Source organism: Chelonoidis abingdonii, chromosome 2 (assembly GCF_003597395.2).
Source record: "Chelonoidis abingdonii isolate Lonesome George chromosome 2, CheloAbing_2.0, whole genome shotgun sequence".
Lineage (NCBI taxonomy): Eukaryota > Metazoa > Chordata > Testudines > Testudinidae > Chelonoidis > Chelonoidis abingdonii.
Genome location: NC_133770.1, coordinates 109768968 through 109796516, shown reverse-complemented (window position 1 = coordinate 109796516; position 27549 = coordinate 109768968). Strand labels below are relative to the sequence as shown.

Here is a 27549-nt window from a genome sequence, read left to right as displayed (position 1 = left end):
GAAATCCTTGCCACATGGCATACTTTCATGAGAAAAATGTGGAACAAAATGTTTTAGAAGATACGGGTAGAATTGTCCAGTATGAGCAAACTAGGACGTCTGCAAAGACACATCACTGTAACTGCCATGTGATTGGAACCTCCTACTTCTACTAAATACTGTAACTTTAAGTTGGAGTCAATGAGGAAGGCTGTGGGTTAAGCACCTTCCGAAGACTAACAGGTTGCCTCAGGATGGCATTCTTTCTGTAGTCGTGGAAATTATGATTTAAGTGCTTAAGTACAGGCTTTCAGCCAACCGTTGGCCACAGCTTTTTTATTTTGTATAGCAAAACTTTTTCCATCTAGTGCTGTCAGGGGATCCAAAGATAAAAGACCTATGTGTTACAGCTGCTTATTTTGTAACCACATCGTATTGTATTTGTCCTCTTCAGCAGACCTTTTACTTGGTTTGTGGTGGAACAATGAAACACTTTAAGCCTTCTTGCAATAAAATGAACTTCTGTTGTGTAATACGTTTCCTTATTTGGTTTCTCAAACTGCTGTACTCAGTTAAGATTGAGTTCATGAGGGAAGACTATCTATTTGCAGTGCATCAGATATGCCATCTGAATTAATTATTCAGGAACTAGATGAGCACCCAGTACTTCTTGAACATGAGCTCTGTATTTCAGAGACCTTAGTCTGTCGATATATATTCTGCCATGCTGGACAGTTCTGGGGTACCCAGAACTGGAGCCCCTTTTTACCCCTGTCCGAGCAAGAGGGATCTTGCACATGGTAGCTGGGTGTTACTTCCTAACACCACTTGGCCTGTCAGTCAGTCATATACAGTCTCCCTGTTGTGCCAGCCCTGTCTTTGCCTTGCAAGTTAACAAAAAGTGCATCCAGTCCCCGAGTTCCTCCTTGAAAGGCCAATTCCCCTGCCCGACATCCAGCCTCTGACACTGGCTATGCAGAAAACCCCAGGTCCTCTGCTCTCAAGGTGCATGGACCCCAGTTTGTCAATTGTGACTTAAGGCACTACACTATAGCACTTAATAATACAAAGAAGATTTATTTAAATAGACATAGAGATGCCATTAGAACGAAAAGGATTTGTGATGGAAAACCAAATGGTTTGTAATACAAAAACAAAATCATAAAAATGCAAATATGGCCTCACTTTTATAGGCTACTTTCTATCCGTAAAAGCAGGTTCCACGCCAAAGTTCAATCTGTTGCAGAACTGGCTGGCTTCCTAGGAACCTCCAGTTTTTCATGAAACATTCCGCATTTAACAGATGTCTCCTCAGTGAATGAAATGTAGAGTGCCTCTCCCCACCCTGTTGATATACTAAAATTAGTCTTTGTCTACTCACATGCAGGGGTGCCGAATCCCCTGTCTTTTTTACAATGTCCTTCTTACCTCCAGGTGATTTTTTGTTTGTTTGCAGCATGTCTTTGATGGTTTTCCATTGAATGTGCTGGGATTGAAGGGTAGACAATTGCGTCTTGACAATTGCTCACTGGGGGAGTGGTGACCACTCCTCCCACCTGAAGGGCCCTTACCAAGATTTATGGTTTCCTAGGTGACAATCCTGGCGTTTGGTCTTGGAGTTATTTTTCAAGTAGGTCACATATTCTAAATATTAACCATTGTCACATCTCACAATTGTTTAGGAGTGCTGGTAAGTTAGCAAGTTTTCAGTAGAGACCTCAACATGCTACCTTTCGTGGAATAATACCTTGAAGTGGTGTATTGATACGAAGAGTTTGCTTGTGCAACAGTGTCATGTGCCATCCAGCCACCAGCTGAAATTGAAGTCTGTAGGGTGGGGCACAAACTAGACTTCTCGTCCGTCATTACACTGCACAAGTATGGAAGTTCATTCTGTCTATTCTCGCTGAGATGCTAGCACTTAAGCTGGTCCAGTACTGGGTTTAGAATAGCTGATTGCAGTTATTTCAGTTTGAGTTCTTGGCTCAAACTCGCTTTAGGATCGTTCAGGGGTTTCTTGCATAGTATATAGATAATTTTGGTCTGTCTGACTTACCTTAGAGCCCTCGCCTCCCAAAGACCTATGGCTTAGGTTATTGGGACAATAGCCATGATCATCTCCTTTTATTAGCAAGGAGAAAGGAAAACGCATGCATTGCAAGTGAAAGCACCCCATTCTTCTTTGAGTGCTTGCTCATACCATTTCCAGTTAGGTTGACGTGCAGCGTGCACGTTCGTCGGAGAAACTTTTACCCTAGCAAACATCTCGGTGGGCCGCAAGGTGCCCCTGGAGTGGCCCAGTAATGGCGTCTATATATACCCCATGCCGGCCCGACCGCTCCGTCATTCCTTCTTACTGCCCGTGTCGGTCGTTGGAACGGAGAGCGCAGCTAGCTTGAATCTCACACTCCCTATGCGATCGCTCGTGCTTTTTCTTTTTTTTATTTTTTTAGCTTTTAGTGTACTAGTTTTTCTCTAGTTCTTCATAATTACTGTTAGTAATAGTTGTGGTGTGTGATATAGTTTAAGAGATCGGGGGTTCGCCCATTCTCCTCCCAGCACCGGGGACCCATGCCCGGTTCACACTGGCTCAAAGCCTGTGCGACCTGCGTCGACACGATTTGCCCACAGGAGACCCCGCACGCCTCCTGTTAAAGTGCTCGAGCGAGGGCGATCTGTCGGACAAGTGCCGTATTTGTAAGGCATTCAAACCCCGGACCAGAAAGAAGCGGGACTCTCGCCTAAAACAACTCTTTGCTGGACGCAGCCTACTCCTCCATCCTCGGCACCGTCTCGTTCGCACTGGGAACAAGTGCTTCATCTGTTCCGGCACCGGCGAAGACACCTCGGCACCTCCCGTCCCGGCCCAGTCCTCCAGCCGGCGCCGCTCACTCTCCACCGAGGAGCAAGAAGACTCAAGGTCTCTGCGGTACCTTAGGTCACACCACAGTTAGAGCAAAGCTCCAGGTCGGATCGCCCGTACCGCTGCTCCTGCACCGCGATTCCGCTTCTCAGACCCATAGAGTCCGGTGCCGACCAGCTTCCCCGGCCCACGTGTGGTAGAGCTCGTCATACCGTCCACACGGAGACCTTCTCCATTGGCGGCCCATCGCCTTCTACCAGGCTGAGTGCCCACCCCGCGCACCGCCGGTGCGGTCATTCAGCGCTGGGCAACCTGCCTGGTGCGACCACGTCTCCGGGCCAAGTGAGCTCCGCCGATCTCATTTTGGTCCCTTGACTGTTCCCAGCTCCGGCACCGATCGCGTAACCGACACCGCTCGCAGTCCCGCGCACCGTTCTCATCCCGTTGCGGTCGACTCGCGGCCACAGGACAGATCCGGTCCCCGTAACCCGTCGGCACCGGCTCCGATCCGGCACCGCCGAGCCTTCTCAGCGATCCAGGCATGTTGATGTTCTGGCACTTACGGTGACCTCCGGCGGCACCCGTGGCGCTGGTCGTAGGTCCCGGTCCCGCTCTCCATACCGCCACGGCTCCCGGTACCGTTTGCCGGCACACCGCGCAGGGACAGCTACTATGACGAAAGATATGGTCCAGTCTGCTTCAGCTCCCCCGTGGCCATCCGTCACATGTCCACCGTCCCCGAGCGGACAGCGATCCTATGGAGGATGCAGCAGCACTCGGGCCATTCCAGGACCAGGGGCCACCTCAGTGGTCCTTTTGGACACCACCATGGCCACACCGAAGCCCAGGGTGAACCATCAAGCCATCACGCTCGGGTCATTGCTGAACACGGGCCGGAGGCCACACTTCAGTAGACCACTCCCTGCTGATAAATCGGGTGTGCTGTGGAGAATCAGCGTTATTACCGAGACGTGCTATACACTTTGGCTCCAGAAAACCACATGATGCTTCCGGAGGCGAGTCCACCAGGTGAAGCTTTGGTCCAGACCCGCTCGTTGCCAGGGTTGTCGTCATCATTCTCCCCGGATGAGGCGGTAGCTCGGCACATCCTCGTTGGGCCGTTCCCCCTATTGATCTGCGGCGCACCAGATCTTTGCGGCGCGAGCCCAAAGATCAGCCTTTCCTGTGGAGGAAGTCCCTGCAGGTGGAGGACCCAGTGGTCAGCATCTCTCAGCGGAAACGCTACCACGGCCTCCCGTTCATCAGAATTCCATGTCCAGGCCCAGAGCCGACACCCATCTGGCAATCTCTGTCGTCCTTCCACCGACAGCCAGGGAGTGGAAGAAAATACATGGTCCTTCCAAGGGTTACGATCCTTGTATGTGCACCAAAGCCCCTTGTCGTTGGTGGTACAGTCGGTCAACGGCAGAGGCGCCACGGCCACAAGCCCCCGTGCAAATCCAGGGAGGCAAACGCATGGACGTTGGGCGAAAATATGTTACTCTGCTGGAGGTTAAGCTCTGCGTGGCGAACCAGCAGGCCCTCTTAGCGATACTCCCTGCAACACCTGGGAGGCGGTCGGCAAATTCACGGAGCTGATTCCACAGACCTTCCCCTCAGGGAGTTTCCCTGGCCTCTCCTCGAGGAGGGGAAAGGGTTGCCGAAACGCTCAACTGCAAGCCTCGCTGGACTCTAGCGATTCGCGGCTAGAACGGTCGCCTCTGTGCATAGCCATGCGGCGAATACCTGGTTACAAGGTTCCGCCTACCGCCTGAAGTTGCAGCACACCATACAGACTTGCATTTGATGGGCAAGGTCCTGTTTTTGCAAAAGACAGATCCCAGACTACAGAGTCTGAAGGAACGGGTTATCATGCGCTCACTTTGGCATGCATACACCTCAAACCAAAGACGGTCGTTCCGCTCATCAACCGCAGCGCCCCTACCCCCCACCTCGTCCGGACAGGACTTTTGGCCGCAGACATCCATTGGACGCCTGGTGGACTCCTGCAGAGGAGTGGTTCGTACCACCGCAGACAGCAGCGGCCCCTCCGCAGCAACAATGCCGGTCTCCGCAAGGTCATCGGACCAAGTCCAATTTTTGAAGTGCCGCACGAGAGGCAGCGTACCAATTCCCTCTTCGGACATTGCTCCAATTTTCCAACCGCCTTCCTGCGTTCCTGCCCGGCGTGTCCAGCAGCAATACAAGATCGGTTGGTCCCTGCGTACGGCGTGGAACTGGGAATCCATCTCCAATTCTTCTTCTCCGTCTCCTCTCCCCCCTCTCTCTTCGCCGTCCCTCTCAGGGACCCTCTCGACGAGCAACTCCTCCTGCAGGAGGTCCCAAGCTTATCTATCGATCGGCGCATAGAGGAGACCGGGAGGAGCTAAAGGGCAAGGGGTTCTTTTCTCGTTATTTCCTGATCCCCAAGCTGAAAAGGGGGCTTCGGCCATCCTAGACTACGCGAGCTTGAACAGTCATCAGAAGTTTCAAGTTCCGCATTGGTTGTGCGGAGACGCATCATTCCCTCTGGATCCGCGCATTGGTACGCCCTCTCGACATGAGGGACGCATTACTTTCATATTGCATTTACCCTCCCCACAGGAGGTATCTGCGCTTCGGGGAATCAGAGTTTCAATACAATTTCACTGTCCTCCTTTGGGACTTGTCGGGGGCCTCGGGTTCTTCACAAAATTGGTATGGGTTGTCGCCAGCTCCTCGCGTCGTGTGGATTTATGTGTTCCCTTACCTCGACGACTGGCTTATCAAGGGGAACTCAAAAGGCTCAATCACAATGACGTCGACACCATGAGAGAGTCTATTCGCAAGTCTGGGCTGAATCGTCAATCTGGACAAGTCCACATGTGCCCACGCACAGGATAGAATCATCGGGCAGCGGCTGACTTCATCCGTGCAACAGCCAGCTTGCCCCGCACCGGTTTTCAGCCATAGTCCCCTGGTCCAGACCTGCAGAGGTTCCCACTACCCCCGCCCGTACCTTGCCTGGCCCTTCTGGGACACATGCCGCATGTGCCAAGTACGCCAGAATGGACGAATGCCGCCCGCTACAGCCTGGCTCCTTCGTTACCGACCGAACAGGGACGCCTTAGACATGATTTTATCAACGACCCCACCGGGCAGTCCTCAGCTCCCTTCGACTGGTGGGAAGAGTCACGCTGGTGGTTGCGGGGCGTTGCCCTTCCACTCGTCCCCAGCCCTCCCGTGCCTAACAACGGATGGCATCATGCGCTGGCTGGGGTGCACACTGGCGGCCGCGGCGCACCCAAGGCTGTGGTCAACCCAAGAGCTGACTCTTTCATATCAACGTCCAGAGCTCAGGCAGCTACGCCTGGCGTCCAATGCTTCCTCACCACCTACCAGGGCCGTGTGTTGCAGTATTCTGGACAACACGCACGGCCCAGTATGTATATCAACAAGCAGGAGGCACAGGTCATCTCCTGTGTCAGGAAGCGATCCATTGTGGGATTGCTGTGTAGCCACTCCATAGACCTGGTAGCCTCCTTTCTCCCGGGGGTCCGGAAACATGCTCGCAGATCACCTGAGCAAGGTCTCCCTCACCAGAGCGAATGTCCCCGATCCGGACGGTCCGTCCATATCAATCTTCCGGAGTGGGGTCTTTCCCAGATCGACCTGTTGCTGTCCAAAATAAACAGGAAATGCCAGGTGTTCTGTTCCCGTACAAGCGTCGCCTCTTCCGGGCTCCCTTTGGGACGCCGTTCATGATCCTTCACCGGGTCGGCCTTTGCTATGCCTTTCCCACCAGTTTCCCCTCGCGTCCACGAGTATTGCTCAAGATCCGCAGGGACGAAAGCCCGCCTCATCCTGTCGCGCCGTGCTGGCGAGCAGCACTGGTACCCCCAACTGCTCGACCTGTCCCTTGTCGCCCGATCACCTCTGCGCTGTGGCCGGACATTGATGCACGCAGGACTTCGGCAAGCTCACCACCCGGACCTGCAGTCCCTCACCCTGACAGCCATGGTTCCTAGGTATTTTATTTTGAATAAAGAAAAACCAGTTGGAGCTGAGCTGGTTTCGCTGCAGGTGCAAACAGGTGTTGCTTGTACAGGAAGCCCTCCACGCGTCGTCATAAACCTCGCGAAATGGAGCGCTTCTGCTATGTGTGCCAGCATGGTCACCTCACCATCTCTATTATCAGTCCCCCATCCTGGATTATTTGTGTCTCTCAAGGAGCAGGTTGCTATCTCTACGCTGCGGTCACTCGCCGTCCATATCTATCCTTCATCCGGGGAAGTGGCAATAACTCATTTCTCTCACCCGATGTCTTCAGTTTCTAAAGGGTTTGGAATGGTATACCCTCAGGCAAGCCCCCTGTCCCTACTGGACCTTAACCTTTGTGGTAAACGTCTGTCCCAAATCTGAACTGGCGTCCACAATTTGGGTGCTTAACAATGAACCCCCAAGCTCACTACCAGCTTGGATCTTATCTCGCTGCCAACCGCTGAAGTTTTCCAGGGTTTCACCCCTCGGTCCCCAAACCTTTCCTTGGGGCCTCCAAGACCCAGAGCCCCTGGTTTCCTCTTCTCATCCCCCAGCTCCCCCACTTCCCTGGGTTAGGCCGGTGCGCTGCTTGGTCCTATCCTTTGAATAAGACCAGAGAGGCAATCTAGCATTCCCCGGGCAATGCATCAAACCTAGTCACTCACACAAGGAGATTCACCCTCCTCTTTCCGTAGCCTTTTCCCACCCTGGACAATGGAAAGTTAGACACAGAGCTTGGCTTTCCTCCCTCCCTAGCTGGCACAGAATTCCTCTCCATCTGCTCACTAGGAAAAGAATCCACACAAGTTTAAAAAGAACTTTATATAAAAAGAAAGAATACAGAACAATCATACTGCATTAAGAAACTCAATACAGGATATAGGCTATACAAAATAGGACTAACAGTCTGATTTAAAGAGAGCCCATTAACAGTCCAGCAAATCAACACCCATGTAATACAAAATACAAAGCACATCAACAGAACGATTACTTTGGTTCCTTTGTACTCACACTTGATAGTAGAATAATCTAAGAGATGGAGTTAGAAGAAAAGCTTGTTACTCACAGCCGAGGAAACAAAAAGACACCGTTTCCAGTTCCCTCCCAAGACTCTAAAAAAAATCCAGGTCTCTGATTGGTCTCTGGTCAGGCGCCTGGTTCCCCCTTTGTTCACCCTTACAGGCTAAAGAAAATTAAACCCTTACTATTACTTAGACAACCTTGTTCTAACAGGCTCAGGGCCCCCTTCAAACCTTTTGGCCAATGTTCCTGGTTTTCTGTTACACTGTCCTGGAAGACGGCATTTTCCTAGTCGCCATTACCTTGGTAGCGCGTGTCTCGGAACTTGGCCCGCTGACTGTGGCCCTCCATATACCGTCTTCCAAAGGACAAGGTAGCAGCCGACTCACCGGCATTCTCTCAAAGTCGTCCTCCGCCTTCACGCTGAACCAGGACATCTTTCTGCCAGTGTTTTTCCAAAGTCGCACGCGTCGACACGAGACAACAGCTCCATACCTTAGACGTCGGAGGGCCTCGCGTTGTACATCGAGCGGACCCAAGCCTCCGTCATTCACTGAGCTCTTGTAGTGGTGGCGGAACGTATGAGAGGCAGGGCAATCCTCTCAGCGCATTTGCGTCTTGGGTCCGTCATTATCCGAGCTGCTATGACTTGGTCAAGTCCAGCCGGGCCATCTCAACGCCCACTCTACGCGAGCTCAGGCCTCGTCTGCTGCTTTCTTGGCGCATGTTCCGTGTGCAGGAAATCTGCTGTGGGGCCACCTGGTCTTCTGTCCACACCTTTGCAAACCATTACGCATTGGTCCAGCAATCTAGAGACGATGCCGCCTTCGGCTCAGCAGTCTTTGCATTCCGCAATGTCTCTCTCCGACCCCACGCCTAGGTAAGGCTGGAATCGCTAACTGGAAGATATGAGCAGCCACTCGAAGAAGAAAAGACAGTTACTCACCTTTGTAACTGTTGTTTCGAGATGTGTTGCTCATATCCATTCCACACCCGCCCTCCTTCCCCACTGTCGGAGTAGCCGGCAAGAAGGAACTGAGGAGCGGTCGTCGCACCGACAGGGGTATATATTAGGCGCCATACCGGCGCCACTCCAGGGGGCGACCTGCCGGCCCACCAAGTGTTGCTAGGGTAAAAGTTTCTCCGACGAATGTGCACGCGGCGCGCGCACACCTAACTGGAATGGATACGAGCAACACATCTCGAAGAACAACAGTTACAAAGGTGAGTAACCGTCTTTTCTAAAAGCAGTACGCATTACATTGGTTAATTACACTGAAGTGTTAAAATAGAAGGATTAACAAGTGCAGAAAAGAGAAGGGTAAATAGGATTTCATGTCAACAGGAAAGTTCTTGTGGTTTTAGGATGAGACTAAGAACTAGTTTGAATTCAAAATAAGGTGGCACAAGTGACACAAGAAATGTCACAGGAAGATTTAGCGGAAAAGATGGAAGATCTGGGTTTGTATGTATGGCCAGTATAAGATGTGGATGTCAAGATCTTAACTGGTACTGTATCATTTTGTAGGGTTTGGAATATTATACAACTAGATAGAGGTATTTTAAAACTTCACTTTTATATGTAAAACTGCAATAGAAAACTATTCTATGAAGCCATTGGCATTTCTTGAGTTGTCAACATCTATAAACTTGTGAATTGATAGATTTCATTCATACTGACTTTAAATCTTTCAAGCAGCCAGTCTGAGACTTTCTAATATCAACTGTGACTCATTTTACAACTGAAGTAGCCTTTTGCTGTTATAAACAGCTTCTAAGGAGGCATAGACTAAATTCTTGTCACGAGCTATAGACCATTCTTACCCTGGAATACTAGAATGTAAATTAACTCTCAAACTGGAATGTTTCAACAAACTAGAAATGTTAGGTGTTTACACATTGATAAAATGGTTCAGGCGAAATATGAATCTACTCTAATTTTCCTTCGAATGCCAACTTTAGTAAATCAAAAAAAGTTAATTCTGTTTGGGTTTTTTTATTCCCTCATTTTCCTGCTCCCTGCAAGTCTTGATTTTAGGCAGAAGTACGGAAGGCTTACTAGAAGTCATGGTATTTCTTGACCTGGCGAAAGCATTAAAGCTTTTCAAGCCTGGTCTTTTGAGGTTGCCAAAATAGAGACCTGGAATAATATCTAAACTGAACTCCTTATTCTGTTAGGGTTTGCTAGTGGCTACTGAATCTGTTTGTCTGGACTGTTCTGGTTAACGAACTATAAGTCCTAAGCCACGGTTCTTGGAATTAGAAGCTTCACTGCTTTGTCACCTATAAGAACTTTATAGCGCAACCCAATGAAGAAAACATTCTTCAGTCTTTTATATCAAACTGCCTTAGCTCCTAGTATCTTAGATTACGGAGAATACAAAATGCATATTTTGATCAGATTTTCTGCTGTTTGTGTTTTTAGGATAATGTAGATCAGACTTCAGCTCACACTCGGAGAGATCTGGTGGAACCAGGATTCCAAGAACCATCTAATCGCATCTCTTTAAATCACCAAGGTAAGGAATGGGGTGGAATTAGGTCTGGTCAAGATGCTGGGAAGGGAACCCTAGAAGTGTATGTTCTAAAGTAATTTGACTTCTACATTTGTTTCTGCACCTGGTAATGTGCAAGTTGAAAACATTTAATTATTTATATCCTCCTTTTTGCAAACTGCTTTGTGAGCTATGAATGAAGAAGACCAGGAGATCCTTTAGTAATATCGTTTTCTCCATTTTGTGCAGCTGCTTTAAGTTTTTCACCAAAACAGTTTTTTAAATACTAAAACGCCTGTAATACTGCATTACAAATCTAGTTTGAAAGCTATTCCTTGTTAGGACCTATCTTCAGAGTACTGATTCTTTTGGAAGAGTTGATGCAAGTTATATTATCAACTCTTACAGGTAAAAGAGAACCCTAAATTCATGTCATAATGCCTAAACAAAACTGAAATTTTTCATATGGCTTGTGTAATTATTTCCCTTATGAAAAGTCCCATAACAGCTTTATTTCTTGTCCCTATTAATGAGGTTAGTTGTGACATTTGAGAGCCCCTGGAATATAACCTGGATCGAGCCCCCATGGAGTTAGGGTTTAGACAAATAAATAGACCTTGCCGTGGACAGTTGGGTTCTATAAAAACCTTATACATCTCTATAGCACTTAAACACTGTATTTCCTATGGAGTGATTCAAACTTCTAGAAAAAGGATAGTTTACATTCTGTAGGATTTTTTTCTATAACAGTATCCATATATTAATTATGGACAGGCTCACATTAAGTGCCAACTACTTGCTGCTTTTAACAGCTTCAATTGTAGTAGGGTGCTCAGCACTTTCTGAAAACCAGCCCTAAGTGCCATTAATTTAATGCTACTGTTAACCTTGACACAGTCAGTACAGTAATAAGGCACCATTAACAATGTGCAACAGGATTAAGTTAACTTTTCTAAAAAATGCTGGAAATTTAGTTTCTCTGTTTATTTGTCAAAATCAGCAAGATTTGAATTTAATGATTTGCAAACCTTCCAGAGTTTTCAAAAGTAGTTTACGTTCTTGAATTCTTTTGTAATCTTAGCCTACCCCTTTCAGGTTTTTAATTTCTTTCCCTAAAACCTGTGCTATGTGTTAGGGGTTGAACATACTCGATTGCCACAAACAGAGATCCCGGCCCCTGTATGCACTTCGTATTTCTGCAATATTCCGTTTTTTGTTCACCTTAGACTGCCTTTCCCACACTCTAACTAAATCTTCCTTGTTGCATCCAACCCCCTTGACAGACTTGATTTTAAGTGGCATTCTCTGAAGCCATCAGTAGATTTCCTTCTTTGTAACCAGATGTAAGACTTCTTCCAAAAAGTTACTGTCTTCTCAGGCAGATGCCACAGAATTAGAATGTAAACCTGTTGCTGCTTAATAGTGCTCATTGAGATAGAGTTAGGATCTTGATTATGTTGAAGACTTGGGAAGCCTCACTTTCTGATGCCAGAAGCCCTTTTCCTAGGTCAAGAAGCCTCCTGAATATTCTCAATAGATAAATGCGCTTTTTCCCCTCAGCCCCTCCCATCCACTCCTGTTTTCCTAATGTGGATTTAATATTATCTAATTCAAGTGAATGTACAGCACTAGAATATGACATTGGGAATACCATAAATAAATCCTGATTTGCCTTGGGTATTCGCTTAGTCACCTTCCATCATGATACTAGTTATGATTCTCAGAACCATCGTCACTGTGTACCCATGCATAGTGTACACTCATTCCTTGGCCTTAACCTTCTGAGATTTCTTGGAAATAATGTTCAAAGTGATATGCTCTCTACGAGGGACAGCACTTGAAATATTTTGTCTCACATAACTGGTATGTTGGAAGCCTGCGAGTGGGTCAGCAAAAGTATTCAGTACTTCTGCTTCAGCATTATGCTATCTGAAAAGGTCCATACATGGGCTCTATTTAGATATCCGCAAACTGTAATGTGTGTTCTTCATTGTTACGTACCTTCATTGTGCTCCAGTAAATTAAGGATTCTGATCTCTGGGTACGCTCTCCAGTAATCCCAGCTATCTCCTCTCATTTGTTATTATCAGTGATCACATTAAGACTTATTTGACACCTGATATTTCTCTGCCTGACCTACTTTGAGTACTGCAAACTACTCTGACATATTTAACAATTGTGGTTAAATGGAATGTGTTTCATAATGTCAGTGGCTGCTTTAAGGGACACTTGAACAATAAGGCCAATATTTGATATAATTAATAATATGCTATCAATGAGTAAGTAAAGGCCAATTTTGTTGGCCCCAAAAACAAAATGTTCCTTATTGTGCAGCAGATGAATAGAAACTGTCAAGTCACGTCTCAAACCCACTTCTAGGTTTTCTGCTAAAACTGAAATAATCAGGGTAAATATAGCTGGTATTTAGTTTGCAAGTGAACTTGCATGCTAACATGGATACATATTGTAATCATACTGTTTGTATAGGGAGCATGGACTGAGCAAAGGACTAGGAATTAGAAATGTCAGCATTCTAATCCTGACTCTCCCACAGATTGTGTGGCCTCTGCTGCTCCTTCCCCTTTTTACAGTGGAGAAAATAACGTAGCTTAATGCTTTTATAGCACTATGAAAATGTAAACTGTTAATGCTAAATTACTACGTCAAGTTATATGCTGGTTCTCTCTGGTATTATGACCTGCTCATACACTACTCAGCAAACCTATGAAAAGTGCACTCTTATCCAGTAACTGTAGAGCAAAAGTCCTTCAACACTGAACAGGTTCAGAGCTGTTTGGAATTCTTAGACACAATGTTTGTATCACAAAACGCTCATTTTTGAAAACTGAAATATTGCATGAGAACATACCAGTTTTGGGAAAGGTTTCTTAGGTCCAAGATGGAATTTCTGGTCACAACCAGAGAAAGCATGAGCCTGGTGGTCCAAGCACTCACTGCAATGTGGGAGACCTAGCTTCAGGTCTCTACTCTGCCCGATTCACACCAGGTACTTGAACTTCTGCCACATACCAGGTGAGTTCAGTAACCACTGGTCTATCAGTTACTCTGGGTGGATGGGTCTTTCTCTGGGTTTTTTTGTTTTGCTGACTGTGTGTGAAAAATCTTCACAATGTCCGTTACATCCTGATACAGAATGGGAAAACTTGCAAAATCTCACCGTTTTGCAAGACTATTGGTTTCTCGTTCAGCTCTGTTGAGGCCAGATTGAGGATAGGGGTTCTAGCTGGAGTTCCAGGGGCAGTGTGTATGTGTATGTGTATGTATATGTGTATGTATTTGTGTAAAAAGGCAAGGGGCTGCTTCTGGTGGGTGGGTGTGAATGTGTAAAAGGGCAAGAGGCTCAGAGAGTATAGGTGGAAAGTTGGGAGAGTCCTGGCTTCAAGTGGGAGGCCTTTACCCAGGCAGCTTCAGCTCCAGTTCAGTTTTGTTCCAAGGCTTCTGGTTCCTAGTTCCCCTCTAGATCCTTCTGAGACTAGGAGCTCTTCCAGTCTCACTGCAGGCCCTGGTGCCCCTAGAGAGCCTTTTCCCACAGGTCTTCCTGGCCCTGGTCCATGTGCTCAACTCCTTCCTCTAGGACGGTTAAAGGAATTCCACAGCCCTCCTTCCTGAGACCATGCTGTGATTGAAGCCAGCTTCTCTGTCCCACCAATATCCAGGTTCCAGCCCTATTCCATAGAGCTTCTCTTGGTCCTTAACACACTTCTTCCCCTTGTTTCTGGGGCACAGTAACCCTTCTTTATGGGGCTTTGGTATGATTCAGGCAGGCTTCTCTAGTCCACCAATCTCCCTCCTGGTTTTGGTTCCTATTCCAGGGAGTCACTCTCCAGTAATTCTCCTCTTCCAGGCTACCTGCTCTCTCTTTCCATCTGGGAGTCACCTAGCTTGGTTTTATCATATTAGAGAGAGCTATTTGATTAACATCTGGTCCCATCCCCTAGCTAGTCTGCTGCTCCCTTGAACACCTGCTTCCTTAAAGAGGCCATGCCATGGAATAGGGTTTGGCTGGCCCCAGTCCCTGCCCCCTCTTAAAAGGGAACAACCATCTTTGTTATATCCTTGAGGGCAGCCGGTTTAGGAAGAAATCACTTGAGGCCAGACAGCAGACAGCTAACAAAACTACCATTTATTTACAGACACAGAGCTCGCCTAACCGGCCGAAGCTGACTGGGCTATCCCCAAATAATCTAACTCAATTGCCATAGGAACAAAAACCATGTACACAACATATTCCTCCCCACCTAATAAGAACATCCCCTAAATAAAACACACACTAGACTAGAGAAGGAGGGTAGACTGCCTCCATTCCCTGCTAAACCTTGGGGATTATTTTGCCCCATAACCGTGGGTTTGCCCTAGCTAAAGATCCAGCCGATGAGGAGGCCTTCTGTCTCTAGGTGGATTACGGCGAACTTCTGGTGTTGTTGCACCCGAAAGTACCATGGGCTCAGGGTCCACAGCAACGAACAGGTGAGGAGGTGGTATCAGGGTATCTCAGCCACCGGCAGTAATGGAGGAGAACAGTCAGGAACAGGTGATTCGTGATTCAGTGTCTCATCGGAAGAGGTGAAGTCAGACCACTCAACTGCAGATGTGTCCTGAGGACTGGCATGACCTGGCAACAGCTGATCTACATGTCGTCGCCAGGTAAGATTCTCTGCAGTCCGGACTGTGTAGGAAACAGGTCCTGCTTGAGTGATGATAGTGGCAGGAATCCATTTAGCTCTGGAAGTATAATTCTGATCCAAAACTGGCTGTCTCGGGCTAAAGGTTCGGTCTTTCGCTCTGGGTGCCCGTCTGATGATTTTGATATTGCTGCTGATGTTGCACAATTTGTCGGGTTTCAGAAGGTTTCAGCAGATCAAAGCAAGTGCGCAGCTGTTCGTCTCATCATTAGAAAGGCCGAGGATGCCTGGGTCGTAGCATGAGGTGTGTTTCTGTAGGAAAGTAAGAAGGTATCCAGACGCTTTTGAATGGAGTGTTGTCCCCTTGCTGATTTTCAAAGCGTGTTTCATTGTCTGCACAAATCTTTCAGCTAATCCGTTGGATGGATGACATGGTGCTGACGTGATGTGGTGTATCCCATTTGCCTTCAATAAAATTTTGAAAACTCCTGAGAGACGAACTGCGTTCCGTTGTCGCTCACAAGTTGTTCTGGCAGACCAAAACGACTAAAAGAGTCCCGTAGATTTTGGATAGTACTCTCTGCAGTAGTGGACTGCATTATAGAGATTTCTGGTCATTTAGAATGGGCATCTACTGCCACAAGAACATGCTTCCTTCAAGGGGGCCAGCGAAGTCAATGTGAATACGTTGCCACAGGTTTTTCAGGCCAGTCTCATGGGTGTAGGGGTGCCCACTGGGGTGCATTCCTCACACCCTGACATGACATACAAGCTTTTGCCTTCTCTTCAATAGCACTGTCCAATCCAGGCCACCAAAAATAGCTTCGTGCAATTTCCTTCATGCGCACTATTCCACAGTGACCGGAATGTAGCTGTTCTAACATCTGTGATCTCAGTGGTGGTGGAATAATGACACGTCTCCCCCACAACAAACAACCAGATTGGACCGATAACTCTGTCCTCCTGGACATGTAGGTAACAAGGTCAGGTGAGACCGGAGAGGTTTGTCGAGATTTTCCATGCATCACCAGGTCCATAACTTGGACAATACTGGGTCAACGCAAGTTGCCTTCTTTATCTGAGTAGCAGTGATGGGTGTATTCTCTACCTGTTAAAAGTAGAAGATTTCCTTTGGGCACTATCTTGATGTTTGACTGGCAAACACAACCTTGAGAGGCCATCTGCATTGCCGTGCAGAGTGGATTTCTGATATTTGATTCATATGTGTGTGCTGAAAGTAACAATGCCAGCATTGCATACAACTAGCAGCTAATGGGGGTCCAAAAATTGATGTCAGAGGTCGATGGTCTGTGAGAAGAGTAAACTTTCGCCCAAACAGGTACTGATGAAACTTCCGAATTCCAAAACAATTCCTAATGCCTCACGTTCGATTTGGGCGTAGTTAGTTTCCGCTTTGCTTAGACTGCATGAAGCAAAAGCAATAGGTCTCTCTTCTCCCAAAGGCATAATGTGTGACACAACTGCTCCCACTCCATAATCGCAGGTCAATTGTAGGGGTAAGGATGGATCAAAGTACATTAGAACTTCAGAATTTAGCAATGCATCCTTAGCTTTGTTAAATGCAACATCACAGTCTTCAGTCCACTTCCAGGCCTTGTTTTGCCCAGGAGCTCATGAAGTGGTTTTAGCAGCGTGGCTAAATGTGAGATGAACTTTCCATAATAGTTCAGTAGTCCTAGAAACGAGCGCAGCTGGCTTACATTTCGAGGTGGGGAGCCTCCACAATAGCTTTAACTTTTGCAGGGGCCTTATGAAGACCTGCAGAATCAATGGTGTGTCCCAAATATTCAACAGAGGGCTTGAAGAATTCGCACTTGTCTTTGCAAACTCGTAGGCCATACTCTTCCAGTCTTTGTAGGGTACCCTCTAAATTCTGTAAGTGATCCTCTTCATTTTCCAGTGACCAGGATATCATCCAGATAGCACTGAACTCCTGAACAAGCCACACAAAATCTGATCCATAGCCCTCCGGAACAGGGTGGAGCAGACGTTATTCTGAAGGTTAGGCGACAGTATCGATAAAGTCCCTTATGAGTCACAATAGTCAACAGCTCTTAGGACTTTTCATTGACGTGCCTCTGTAAATATGCTTGACTCAGATCAATCTTACTGAACTTTTGTCCCCCAGCCAGGCCTGTGAAGAGGTCATCGATGTGGGGAAGCGGGTATTGCTCTGCACACAACACTGGGTTGACAGTGACTTTAAAATCACTGCAAATCCAGAAAGAGCCATCTTTCTTCACTATTGGAACGATAGGAGTGGCCCATGAGCTATGGGTAACTGGTATTAGGACTCCATTGGTGACCAGGTGCTCCAGGTCTGCTTCAACTTTTGGCCTGATGGCATATGGCACAGCTCGGGCTTTCAGATATTTTGATGGACTGTCAGGTTTAATGTTCAATGTCACAGTGATTCCCTTTATATTTCCCAAATCATCTCCAAAAACAGCAGCATGTTTCCTTAGTATAGGGGTTAGACTGGTTCTTCTTTAGTCATTCAGTGCACTTCTGCCCAGTTCAGCTGAATCTTCCCAAGCCAAAACCTACCCATTGAAGCTGAGTAGTTACCTCTCACCAGAAACAGTGGCAATTTAGCAGCCTGTCCATTAAGCTCCACCTTAACATCAATAGTGCCCAACATGGGCACAGCTTCTCCCGTATACGTCTCAGAACAGTTTTTGTTGCCTTAAGCAGAAGATGCTGTAGCTTTTCTTTATACACAGTCTCGGAGACCAGCAAGACGGCTGCACCGGTGTCCAGTTCCATGCGTATAGGTTTGCCATCCAACAACGGGTTACCCAATATTCATGTGAGCCCACCGCCAAAGACAAAACACGCAGTGGCACTTCTCCTCTTGCGATGAGGTGTCACCTTGATCATCCTGGGTCTGCTCTAGGGTATGCAGGGTTCCTCTTTTTGTCGGCCAGGACCATAGGCCTCTTTTTTTTTGTTTACAGGCATACTCAATGGGTCCCTTTTTTGCCACAGGTGTCGACAAACCAGGTCCTTACACCAGCATTCTGATGTCTGGTGACCTGGCTTACCACAATGGTAACATTCTTAACTCTGCACAGTTTTTGTGAGTAGGTTCTTGTGACACTTTTTGCACCCTAGGAGATGCACCGATGTATTGTGCCTCCCTTGTAGCCAGTTCCATGGAGACAGCAATATCAACAGCCTTCTGTAATGTAAACGAGCCTCTGTCAGTAGGCGCTTCGTATAGCTTCACTGCAGAGGCCACACACTAACCTGTCATGCAGGGCATCATTTAACATCTCTTTAAATTCACAGTGGTTCTGCTAGCTTTTTTAAAATTGCTACAAATTGTACAACTGTTTCATCTTCTTTTTGGTCTCTTTGTGGAACCGATATCTTTCAGCAATTAACCAGGTTTTGGGGAAAAATGGGACCCCAGGATTTTCCACGATGTCACTGTAAGATTTGTCTCAGGCTTAACAGGGTGTAGTAAGCTGCGTAGCAGGGAGTAGGTTTTAGTCCCTAAAATACTTCAGAATAATATTGCACCTTCTTTCTCTTCTGTAATGTCATTTGCAATAACAAAAGCTCAAAATGCTCAGTATACACATACCACTGCACTATATTCTCATCAAAAGGTTCCAGTGGCCCGGTCCAGAGTAGCCATGATTTTAGTTTCACTTTCATAGTCAGTGCAAACAAGCAGTTTTTTTGTTTGTTTGTTCTTTACCTTGACTTCTACTTCCTTCTGTTACTGGAGCAGCACCAGAATCCCATCCATCGTCACCACTTGTTATATCCTTGGGGGCAGCTGGTTTAGGAAGAAATCACTAGAGGCCAGACAGCAGACAGCTAACAAAACTACCATTTATTTACAGACACAGAGCTCGCCTAACCCGTCGAAGCTGGCTGGGCTATCCCCAAATAATCTAACTCAGTTGCCATCGGAAGAAAAACCATGACAACCAAATACACAACAATCTTGTTATTGTACCAAGGGCAGGAAGCTCACCTACCACCAGCAGTACATGTAACACAGTTTGGGAAATCATGCTTTAGCAAATCTTTAACCTGAGCAGACGTTCTGAAGGAATTTGGCCTCTTTAGAGCTGGATGAACTATTTTAGATAGTGTCTACAGTATTAATTGTCTAATTTTGTGAAATGCTGCAACAGAACTTTCAGCATCCCATATTTGTTATGCTGTTTGTATGCCTACTCATTGCCATTTTATGATTGACCCCAATGCAAGTTAGGCTATCTGAATGCAGCAGACTTAACAGCTTCTATCAATCATTAGTTTACCAACTGCTCTTAAACTACAACCCCTCCTCCCTTTTATAAGTGAACAGCTTTGGTACCAGTGCTTCCAGTTCAAAATCATGCTTTCTTCCCATGGCCTGTACAAGAGTGATTAGACTGCTGAGAAATCTGAATCTCTAATATTCCCTGTAAGCTGGAAAAAGAGGGCACTAGTGAGAGCTTTATCTGGGGGCTGAGAAACTCTCTTGCCAAATGTATCTACCTAAATAAGCTCTTTCATGCTACAGGCATTCCAAGTACTTGTTTGCGGCCAAATTATCTTTCCACAGAGGCAGCCATTTTTTTTAAAAAAAGGCTAAGCATTTAAGGGTGAGGTAGGGGAATAGGGAGTACCTTCCCTTAAGGGGTCTTGCAACTTGCACTTCTTGTATACAAGTGTTTTTACAATAGCTATAAAAATATTTTTGCTATTTCCAATACACTTTTCTGGTATGAGTCACTTCCATGAGCAACAAGTACTTTGGACTGAAATCATTGTTTGATATTAATATTGAATGATCCCTCCATTTAAAGGTAGGGTATACAAGTACAGTCCTCAGATAACATGAATTGGGGAGTATCTTCCTGTATCTCTGGAAAGCTATGGGTGACGTGCCATAGCACTTAGAAGAGATTTTGTAAAATTGAAGCCATTGAGAATAAAGAAATAAGAGACCTCAACAAATTTGTAAAATTTGAAGACATGGAAAAGGCTGAAATGCTCAGGCTCTGTTTCCCTATTCCGGAAGCGGAATATTGTTTGAAAAAATGATTCAGTTCTGGGAAATCATAGCAAAAATAGAAGATGGGGTAAAAAATGAAGCACTGAAATTATATGGTGTTTATTGAAGGGTTATTAAGGAAAGTGACGAAATATATCAGAACAGTTATTTAACATTTTTAAAACCATGAGGAGAAAAGGGGAAGTAATAACATGATTAGACTGGGACAACTAAAGTTGCATTTTGGGGGTGGGGGAAGAATGGTGAAAGGAAGATTTGAGAAAACGGCAGGCCACTTAATCTTATCTCAGCTCTACATAAAAATAAGAGCAATATTCAATATTTTACACTTGAATAGTAATTTGTGGAGTGCTTTGGTATGTGTGCTGAAGTACAGCAGTCTGTACACTGCCCAGCAGCAAAGGGTGTAGAAGGAGAGAGCGAGGGCAATTGTAGCTAAGAGTACTTTGGTGAAACTCTCATCACAATGTCATTTATGGGGTCTTTTACTAGACCCACCAGAAATTTTTATATTTTGACATTTTTGTGTTGATCCCCAATGAGGGTGAAAAGTCAAAACAGCAAAAACCTTTTGTGGAACAAAAAGTTCTGAGAAGCATTGATTTGGAAATGTCAAAATATTTTGGGTAGATAGCAGTCTGTCTCTGCTGTGCCTCATGGGCGTTGTTGTAGTGGGAGGGAGCCTCATGTTCATGTTCTCCCCAGTAGTCTGATCAGACAGCCCAACCTTTGTTTCCCCTGATGTGCTACAGCCTCTCCCTCTGGTTGTGCTGCTGTAGCAGGGTGCCAGAGAAGTTAGTCTACCCTTCCCACTAGGATGCTCATGAAGTTATTAATGCTGCTTAGCTATACTGCCCAGCAAAGAGAAGTGGCTCACCATGTGGAAGATAATGGAAATGTGCAGCAGGCTCCCAGTACAAATCAATTGAATGAAATTCTCTTTCAAACTTCAGAAGGATTAAACCCTTACGCCTGTGCTGCTACTGTTTCTATTCCCTTTTATTTGCACTTCACTTACATTGTGAAAGCTCAGTGGTTTTTCTAGAAAATCCTTAAGTCGTGTCAAACCCATCTCTAGAGGTCAGTTGAAGGTGGTGATCATCATTTGATAATGCATTGTATTTATACCTCCCAGTTACTTTTTTGAGAGGTCTCACAACTACTTACTATTCAGTATTTAGTAGTTGAACGCAAATAAGCAGCACTTGATCATAACTTCTTAAAAAGAAATAATATATTAGGTAAACTACTAGCATATTCTTCATGTACAAACCGTCAAATTCTTCTTGTTGGCTACACAGATGCATTACAACCCCTTTTTCTTATCATGCATGTACAATTTTCCTCTTCAGAGTATTCTGCTCTGCTGTAAAGTCTAAAATTCTGTATGTCACAGGAGTTCTTTACTTTCCTATTCAAAACTAGAATGAACAGTGCTATACCTCATGCCATAGCCAGATTATTTATTAGCAGACAACAGTTTGATATGACTAGTCCGTAGGTCTGCCTTTTTCACATGAGAAGATCTTGCCTGCAGTTAAAGTGATGTAGATGCTGGTTTTAAGAATATAAACAATCAATTTTCTAATTTTCCAAAGAGCGCTCACAGTCATTGGGAATCTGCCCTAAGAATCGAGTTCAATTTAAATTCACAAATTAATAGCAAAAATGTGACTTTTGTAGGCTCAATAGTGTCTAGAGATAACAAAAACTCCCCTGCCAGCACACCATGTAAATCTATAAAATCCATTCTAGTTGACTATTTTGTGTGCTGCTTTAATGACTGGCATAGACATAGTCGGAGTGGTACTTGCTAATCCCCCTTTTCCAGCATTCCTGTTCCAATTCAATCTAAATAGCTTTAGTTAGGGCTCATATGCCAGTATGGCCCATTCCTTTTGTGTCACTCCTCCCGCAAACTTTGATTGGCTTACTTCCACAAATCTGACTTCTGTATTTTTCTTTGACAGCCAATGAGTTTGCCTAGTAAATATCAACACTCTGGATTGTCTTTCACTGCAGTACTGGGAAAACACCAGGGTCGTCAGGATGTGCTATTATCAGAACTCAAGCCTGCTTTGTGGAGGTACAAATAAGTCCTGAACTTAAAATGTAGAATGAAAAAGCAGTGTATAAATTGAGTGGTCAGTAGGAGATATTGCCGTTGGTACTGAAAAAATCAATGCCAAAAGCAGCCAGATTTCCATGAGTCTTTGCACAGTGGCAACAGCATTTATATAACTTACTGCAACTATCATCAGTGCAAAAAAGGTTTACTGTAATTGCATGCGAGGGTGAGCATCTACTTCCCAACTAGCTTATTTATAGTACCTTCCGCCTTATTTCAGATAAATCCATTCTTATTACTTTGTGTCTGATCTTGTTATCTTTATTACTTCCAGGGCACAGTATATAAGAGCTTCCACAGAGGCTTGGCCTTCTCCTTAGTTTATATGCCCACTTTCTAAACCCATTGCCTGAGATATCTGCTTAAAACAAGAACTGAACAAAGAGAATGTGCTATTTTTAGTTTAGAGAAAAAAATCTGGTCCAAGAGGTTTGAATCAAATTACAGGAGGAACAAATTGACCAGTAATTGTGTTAACTGGAAAATTCTGTACATAAGGCTGCTAGTGATTTGAAAAGAGAAGAAACAGACCAGAATCCATTTAGTGTGCATGTGGATGGGTGTTTTTCTACTTATTTTGCCTAGCTGACCAGCTATCCTTCTGGGCATCTGTTCTTATCTAGATATGTTTTTACTCAGTGGAAACTCTCAACATGAGGGACTCAGCCCCCCATAACTGTATAATAAGAACTGTGATCCTCATCCTGCAAACATTTCAGCACATGCATAATTCTACTTCTGTGACTTCAGTGGAACTAAGTGAAGTAAAGAAGCATGTGTGCTCACTGTTTGCAGGCAAAAGGACCAAATCGGATTGAAATCCAGCAGCGTTAAATCTGAATTTTTATAATCCTGCTTCAGGACAGGGAAAGGACCTCAAGAGGTCATCTGTGTTCCAGCCCCACATTCCTATATTTGTATTAAGAGGTAAGGGTAAGGTATTTAGGGCAGAGAACATCTTTTGTGGTTGTACAGAGCTTAGCACAAGGCTTTTAGGCAACTCAATAATGTAGATAAAAATAATCTTTAAATCACCCTTTTAAAACAAGCCAAAAGTTGGAAAGTGCTAAAATTTTGTGTGTGTGTGTGTGAGAGAGAGGGCGGGGGGGGTGGGTGAGCTTTTTAGGTTGTCTTATTCAATGCCCTAGAGAAATGACAGGTTCTGAAGACTAAGAGTTACCACCATATTTGTAATGGATCCTGGAGTTATATTGAAGAGGAAATGACTTCTGATGCTCAATGTTTGTGAAGAAGACAGGAGATGGAGCTGGTCCACTTAACTTTTGGACCAACCTCCTTAATAAGCTAGAGCTATTTAAACTCAAGACAGCTGAGAAAGTATCAATTTATATTTAAGTATATCATGGCAGGTTTGGGCTCAGAAGGCGACAAACTGTTGACTGAATATATTTTTATCTCCAGTTTCTCCATAGAGGTTAGTAAGGTCTGAATTTGAAATATTTGGAAACTCTTGGGTTTGAATTCATTTCTTGTTTTTGTTTTTATTTTATTAAGTAATCTCTATGTAAACAATGCATCTAATGGCTAATGTAAGATTCTGACTCTTTGACCAGTTACCTTCCAGCATGAGAAGGTGATTGCCTTTTTAAAAGTTATTCTCCATCTGGGTGGATCAATTTTAAATTACAAGGTTAGTTAATACTAACTCTCTCTCAAGTGTTCCAGTGGCTTTAAAAAAAAAAAAATCCTTCAAATCCTCAAGTTCAAAATCCTGTGTGTACAAATCCGTTCTAGTGATAGGATGTTTCTCTAGTGGGTCCCTTCAAACTCTTTGTCATGCAAGTGGGAAGCAAATGAGAATCTGTAAGTGAACATTTACATCTTGCTGCCTAGTTTTTTCCTGGCTCCCATTTCCATTTATGGGGAGCTAATACTCTTACACTGGTCATACTCTTGCATCATCTCTCCATGTACAGGTTGTCAAAGTATGTGCTCTCTATACAAATGTGCCCTCTGTTGTCACACAGCTGTATGTATGTGTCTTAGATTTAGCGCGCATGCAGCTGCCAAATGAAATACCACAACTTAATTTGTTTTATTTAAATGATGCCAAGTGTGGTGCTGCTAGGTGCATAATGCATCAGTCATTTATTTAGGAGCATAGGTATTCCATTCAATGAGTGCGTATCTCCTAATGATCTAACCAATGCAATTGATGCACTTTGATAGATACTAGAACTCTCTTCTGCACTGACTGCGACACCCGTTCCCAACAGCAGAACTGGCAATTTATGTTTGTGCAACTGCTCTGATTGTGATGCCAGTCTTGCATTGCTTGGAACAGCCGTTTCCCTCATATGTCAGATAGAAAATCAGGTCTAACACCACAGTTCTTCCTAGTTTTCTAGTGGGAGGAGTAGAATAGAAATAGCACTTGGCATGTGTAGGAGTAGGTACCATAGATTAGTTAAGAGGTGGTGTCTGATTCACTTCTTCCCTCCCTCAACCCCCTGGGGGAAATCTCTGGAGATACGTGTGTTTGAAATATCACCCATTTTTATGGAAACCTCCCAAAAGCAAGTAATCTCTATAGCCTTTAAAGTACATCTGTCATGGATGATGAGTCAAGCTCTTCACCTCAGTCTCCAACTTAGGACTTCTCATGTAAATTCAGCGCTCCGTGGAACCATTGCTCATCTTGCCGCTCTGGTATTAAGAAGCTAGTTCTGCCTTTAAATTAAGCTGATGGTAAAACCTGAAGAGGATCAAATTCTGATGCTTTTGTGTTGCCAAAGTAGAATATTTATTAAATAAAAATATGATCTATTGGCTAGTAAAATCAACCCCTAAACTTACTGTAAACCTAGTTGATCCGCTCTAGTGGGAAAAACTGAGTGTGATAGCCTACATTTTATATTGTTTTTTCTAGCCTGTTGTATTTGGTCTCCTAGGGCATGTCTACACTTACCTCCAGAGTGATTGATCCAGCAGGGGTCGATTTTATCGCGTCTAGTGAAGACGTGATAAATCGACTGCCGAGCGCGCTCCCATTGACTCCGGTACTCCACCGAAGCAAGAGGTACAAGCGGAGTCAACGGGGGAGCGTCAGCAGTCAACTTACCACAGTGAAGACATTGCGATAAGTAGATCTAAGTACGTTGACTTCAGCTATGTTATTTACGTAGCTGAAGTTGCGTAACTTAGATCGATTTTCCTCCCACCCAACCGCCCAGTGTAGACCAGACCCTGTTATTGTCACTAAGGTAACACTTCAGCAAGCATGCCATCCCCAGTAGTAGTCTCAAGTATCAAAGGTCTGTTCAGATGTCCTGTCTATTTGGGGTGACATGCTCCTTCCTTTATGAACTTTGAGATACCTGAGTTGAGCTTTACTGGGGTTCTCTTTGGTATTTCCTCTGCAAATGAACTAATCCATAATCTACTGCTGGTGGTGTATGACCATTTCCTGTGTAATGAGTTAGAAGTCTGCATCATCCTTTTCCTTCTTGTGCAATAGAACATGAACTGCTTGGATAGTAGAAACTTAATTAACCTTAGGGGAGTAATTGGGGTTCCAAGTTGTACTGTCCCTTCTCGATGGCTTATCTGCTTCATGGAGTTAACGGCCCTCAACTTGAGTTGTGCAGACCATAATATTTGACCCTTCTCTCCTTAGTTTAATCAATTTAAGTTAAGAGCTCTTGGTATGGGCTCACAAGTTGGCTGGAAGAACATTATTGGGATCCTGTGACAGTTGTTAACCTTTTTTCACTTGTTGTTTCAATGCTGAATTTGTGCCAAATGTCAAGACGCTAGCTCAGTGGACAAATGGAAATTAATACTATCAGCCAGGGACTTGTTGCTGACATTTATATTGCACTTCATAGGTAAGGCTTAGCACTGGGAGTCAGGTGCTCTGGATTATTTGCTCTGCCACACGCCTCCTGTCCCTCCTGGGCTCTGCTTATTTTTCCCCATTAAGCATATGTCTTCCCTTTGAACTGGGGTCATGATTCCCACCTTGAGGAGACATACTCCCACTAGATCTCACTGAGTTAGTACATTAATAAGAATATAGTTATGGCAATGCGAACTGTGGGAGGAGATAGATTGCCTCCCCGAGAATCTATCTGGGACCCTAGGTACATATGTGGGCTGGCTAGTCCATCCACCCTTCCCCTGCTTGTGTTCCATCGACTGTAGCTGTCTTTAGCACTGTAGTAGGATGAGAGCTAGCATTAGCATCTCCTAGCTCGAAGCGTAGACACATGGTAGCCACCAGCCATGGCTTCAGGCATCAGCGCTCCAAGCGTGTGCCTGGGGCAGCAAGCCATGGGGGGCACCCTGCTGGTCCCTGTGAGGGCGGCAGTCAGGCAGCCTACGGCAGCTTGCCTGTGGGAGGTCCGCCGGTCCTTCGGATTCGGCAGCATTTCGGCGGCGGGTACGCCGCAGCTGTGGGACCAGCGGACCTCCTGCAGGTGCACCACTGAATCCGCGGGACTGGGGATCTCCTGCAGGAAAGCAGCCAAAGGCTGCCTGACTGCTGTGCTTGGGGCGGCTAGAGCTGCCCCTGGTAGACACATCACATATATTTAAGTAACTTCAGGGGTTTGAGCCTTTTTGGAGGTGCTATAATTAAATGTCAGAATGCTGTTGTGGGCAATTCAATTGTCTTGGGACTAAAATCACTTTTAGAATTGGAAAATTCTTTCTCTGTGTCAGAGCTGGTGCTGGGCATAAGCAGCCTAAGCAATTGCTTAGAGCCCTGAACAACTCCAGGGGGCTCCCTATTCTTTCTTTTTTTTTTTTTTTTAGTATGTGTTGTGTGGGTTGCCCCCCCCCCCCCCCCCCCCCAAAAAGATTCCGGCTTAGTGCCTGCAATGGGTTCGCACCACCTCTGCTCTGTATAGACTTTTCACCTCCTACAGGAGGGGGTTATTCATTTGAGACCCTGCTGTCTGCCTCTTTAGCTCTGTTTCCCAACTCCAAATCCTGAGGTATCTGCAAAATTTCAATATGAAATATGAAAGGCAGTTATGTTGGTGTAAGAAGGTATATATTTATATTTTGTAACAATTCTTAATGGACTTCTCTGTCTTATTGCTTGCTATGCTGTTTGGCTTTTAATCCCTTCTCAGCTTTCTTAAACCTTATTTTAAAAGAGAAAATTACAGTGTCGCTGCATGGGGGAATATTTAAAACTGGCAAGAGAACCGTCGTCTAATATTGCTAATTCTAGCATTAATCTAGTCTCTGGTTACTAATTGTACAAAGCCAAGCTCCTTGCTCTTTCACAAATGAACATCTAGGGAGAAATGCAGATACTCTGCCTATATAGCCGTTTTCCAACTTAAAGGGTTACTGTCAATTTAGCTCAGACAGAAGTCTGATTTTTAACT

General features: G+C 45.3%; 1 protein-coding gene across 1 annotated transcript in view; it reads left to right on the top strand.

Annotated features, from left to right (window-relative positions):
- GRB10 (growth factor receptor bound protein 10) overlaps positions 1-27549 on the top strand; it is a 163387-nt gene that overhangs the window by 29534 nt on the left and 106304 nt on the right. The window contains exon 2 of the mRNA XM_075062612.1: positions 10308-10401. Coding sequence (XP_074918713.1) covers positions 10308-10401 — 94 coding nt within the window. The remainder of the gene's footprint in view (positions 1-10307; positions 10402-27549) is intronic.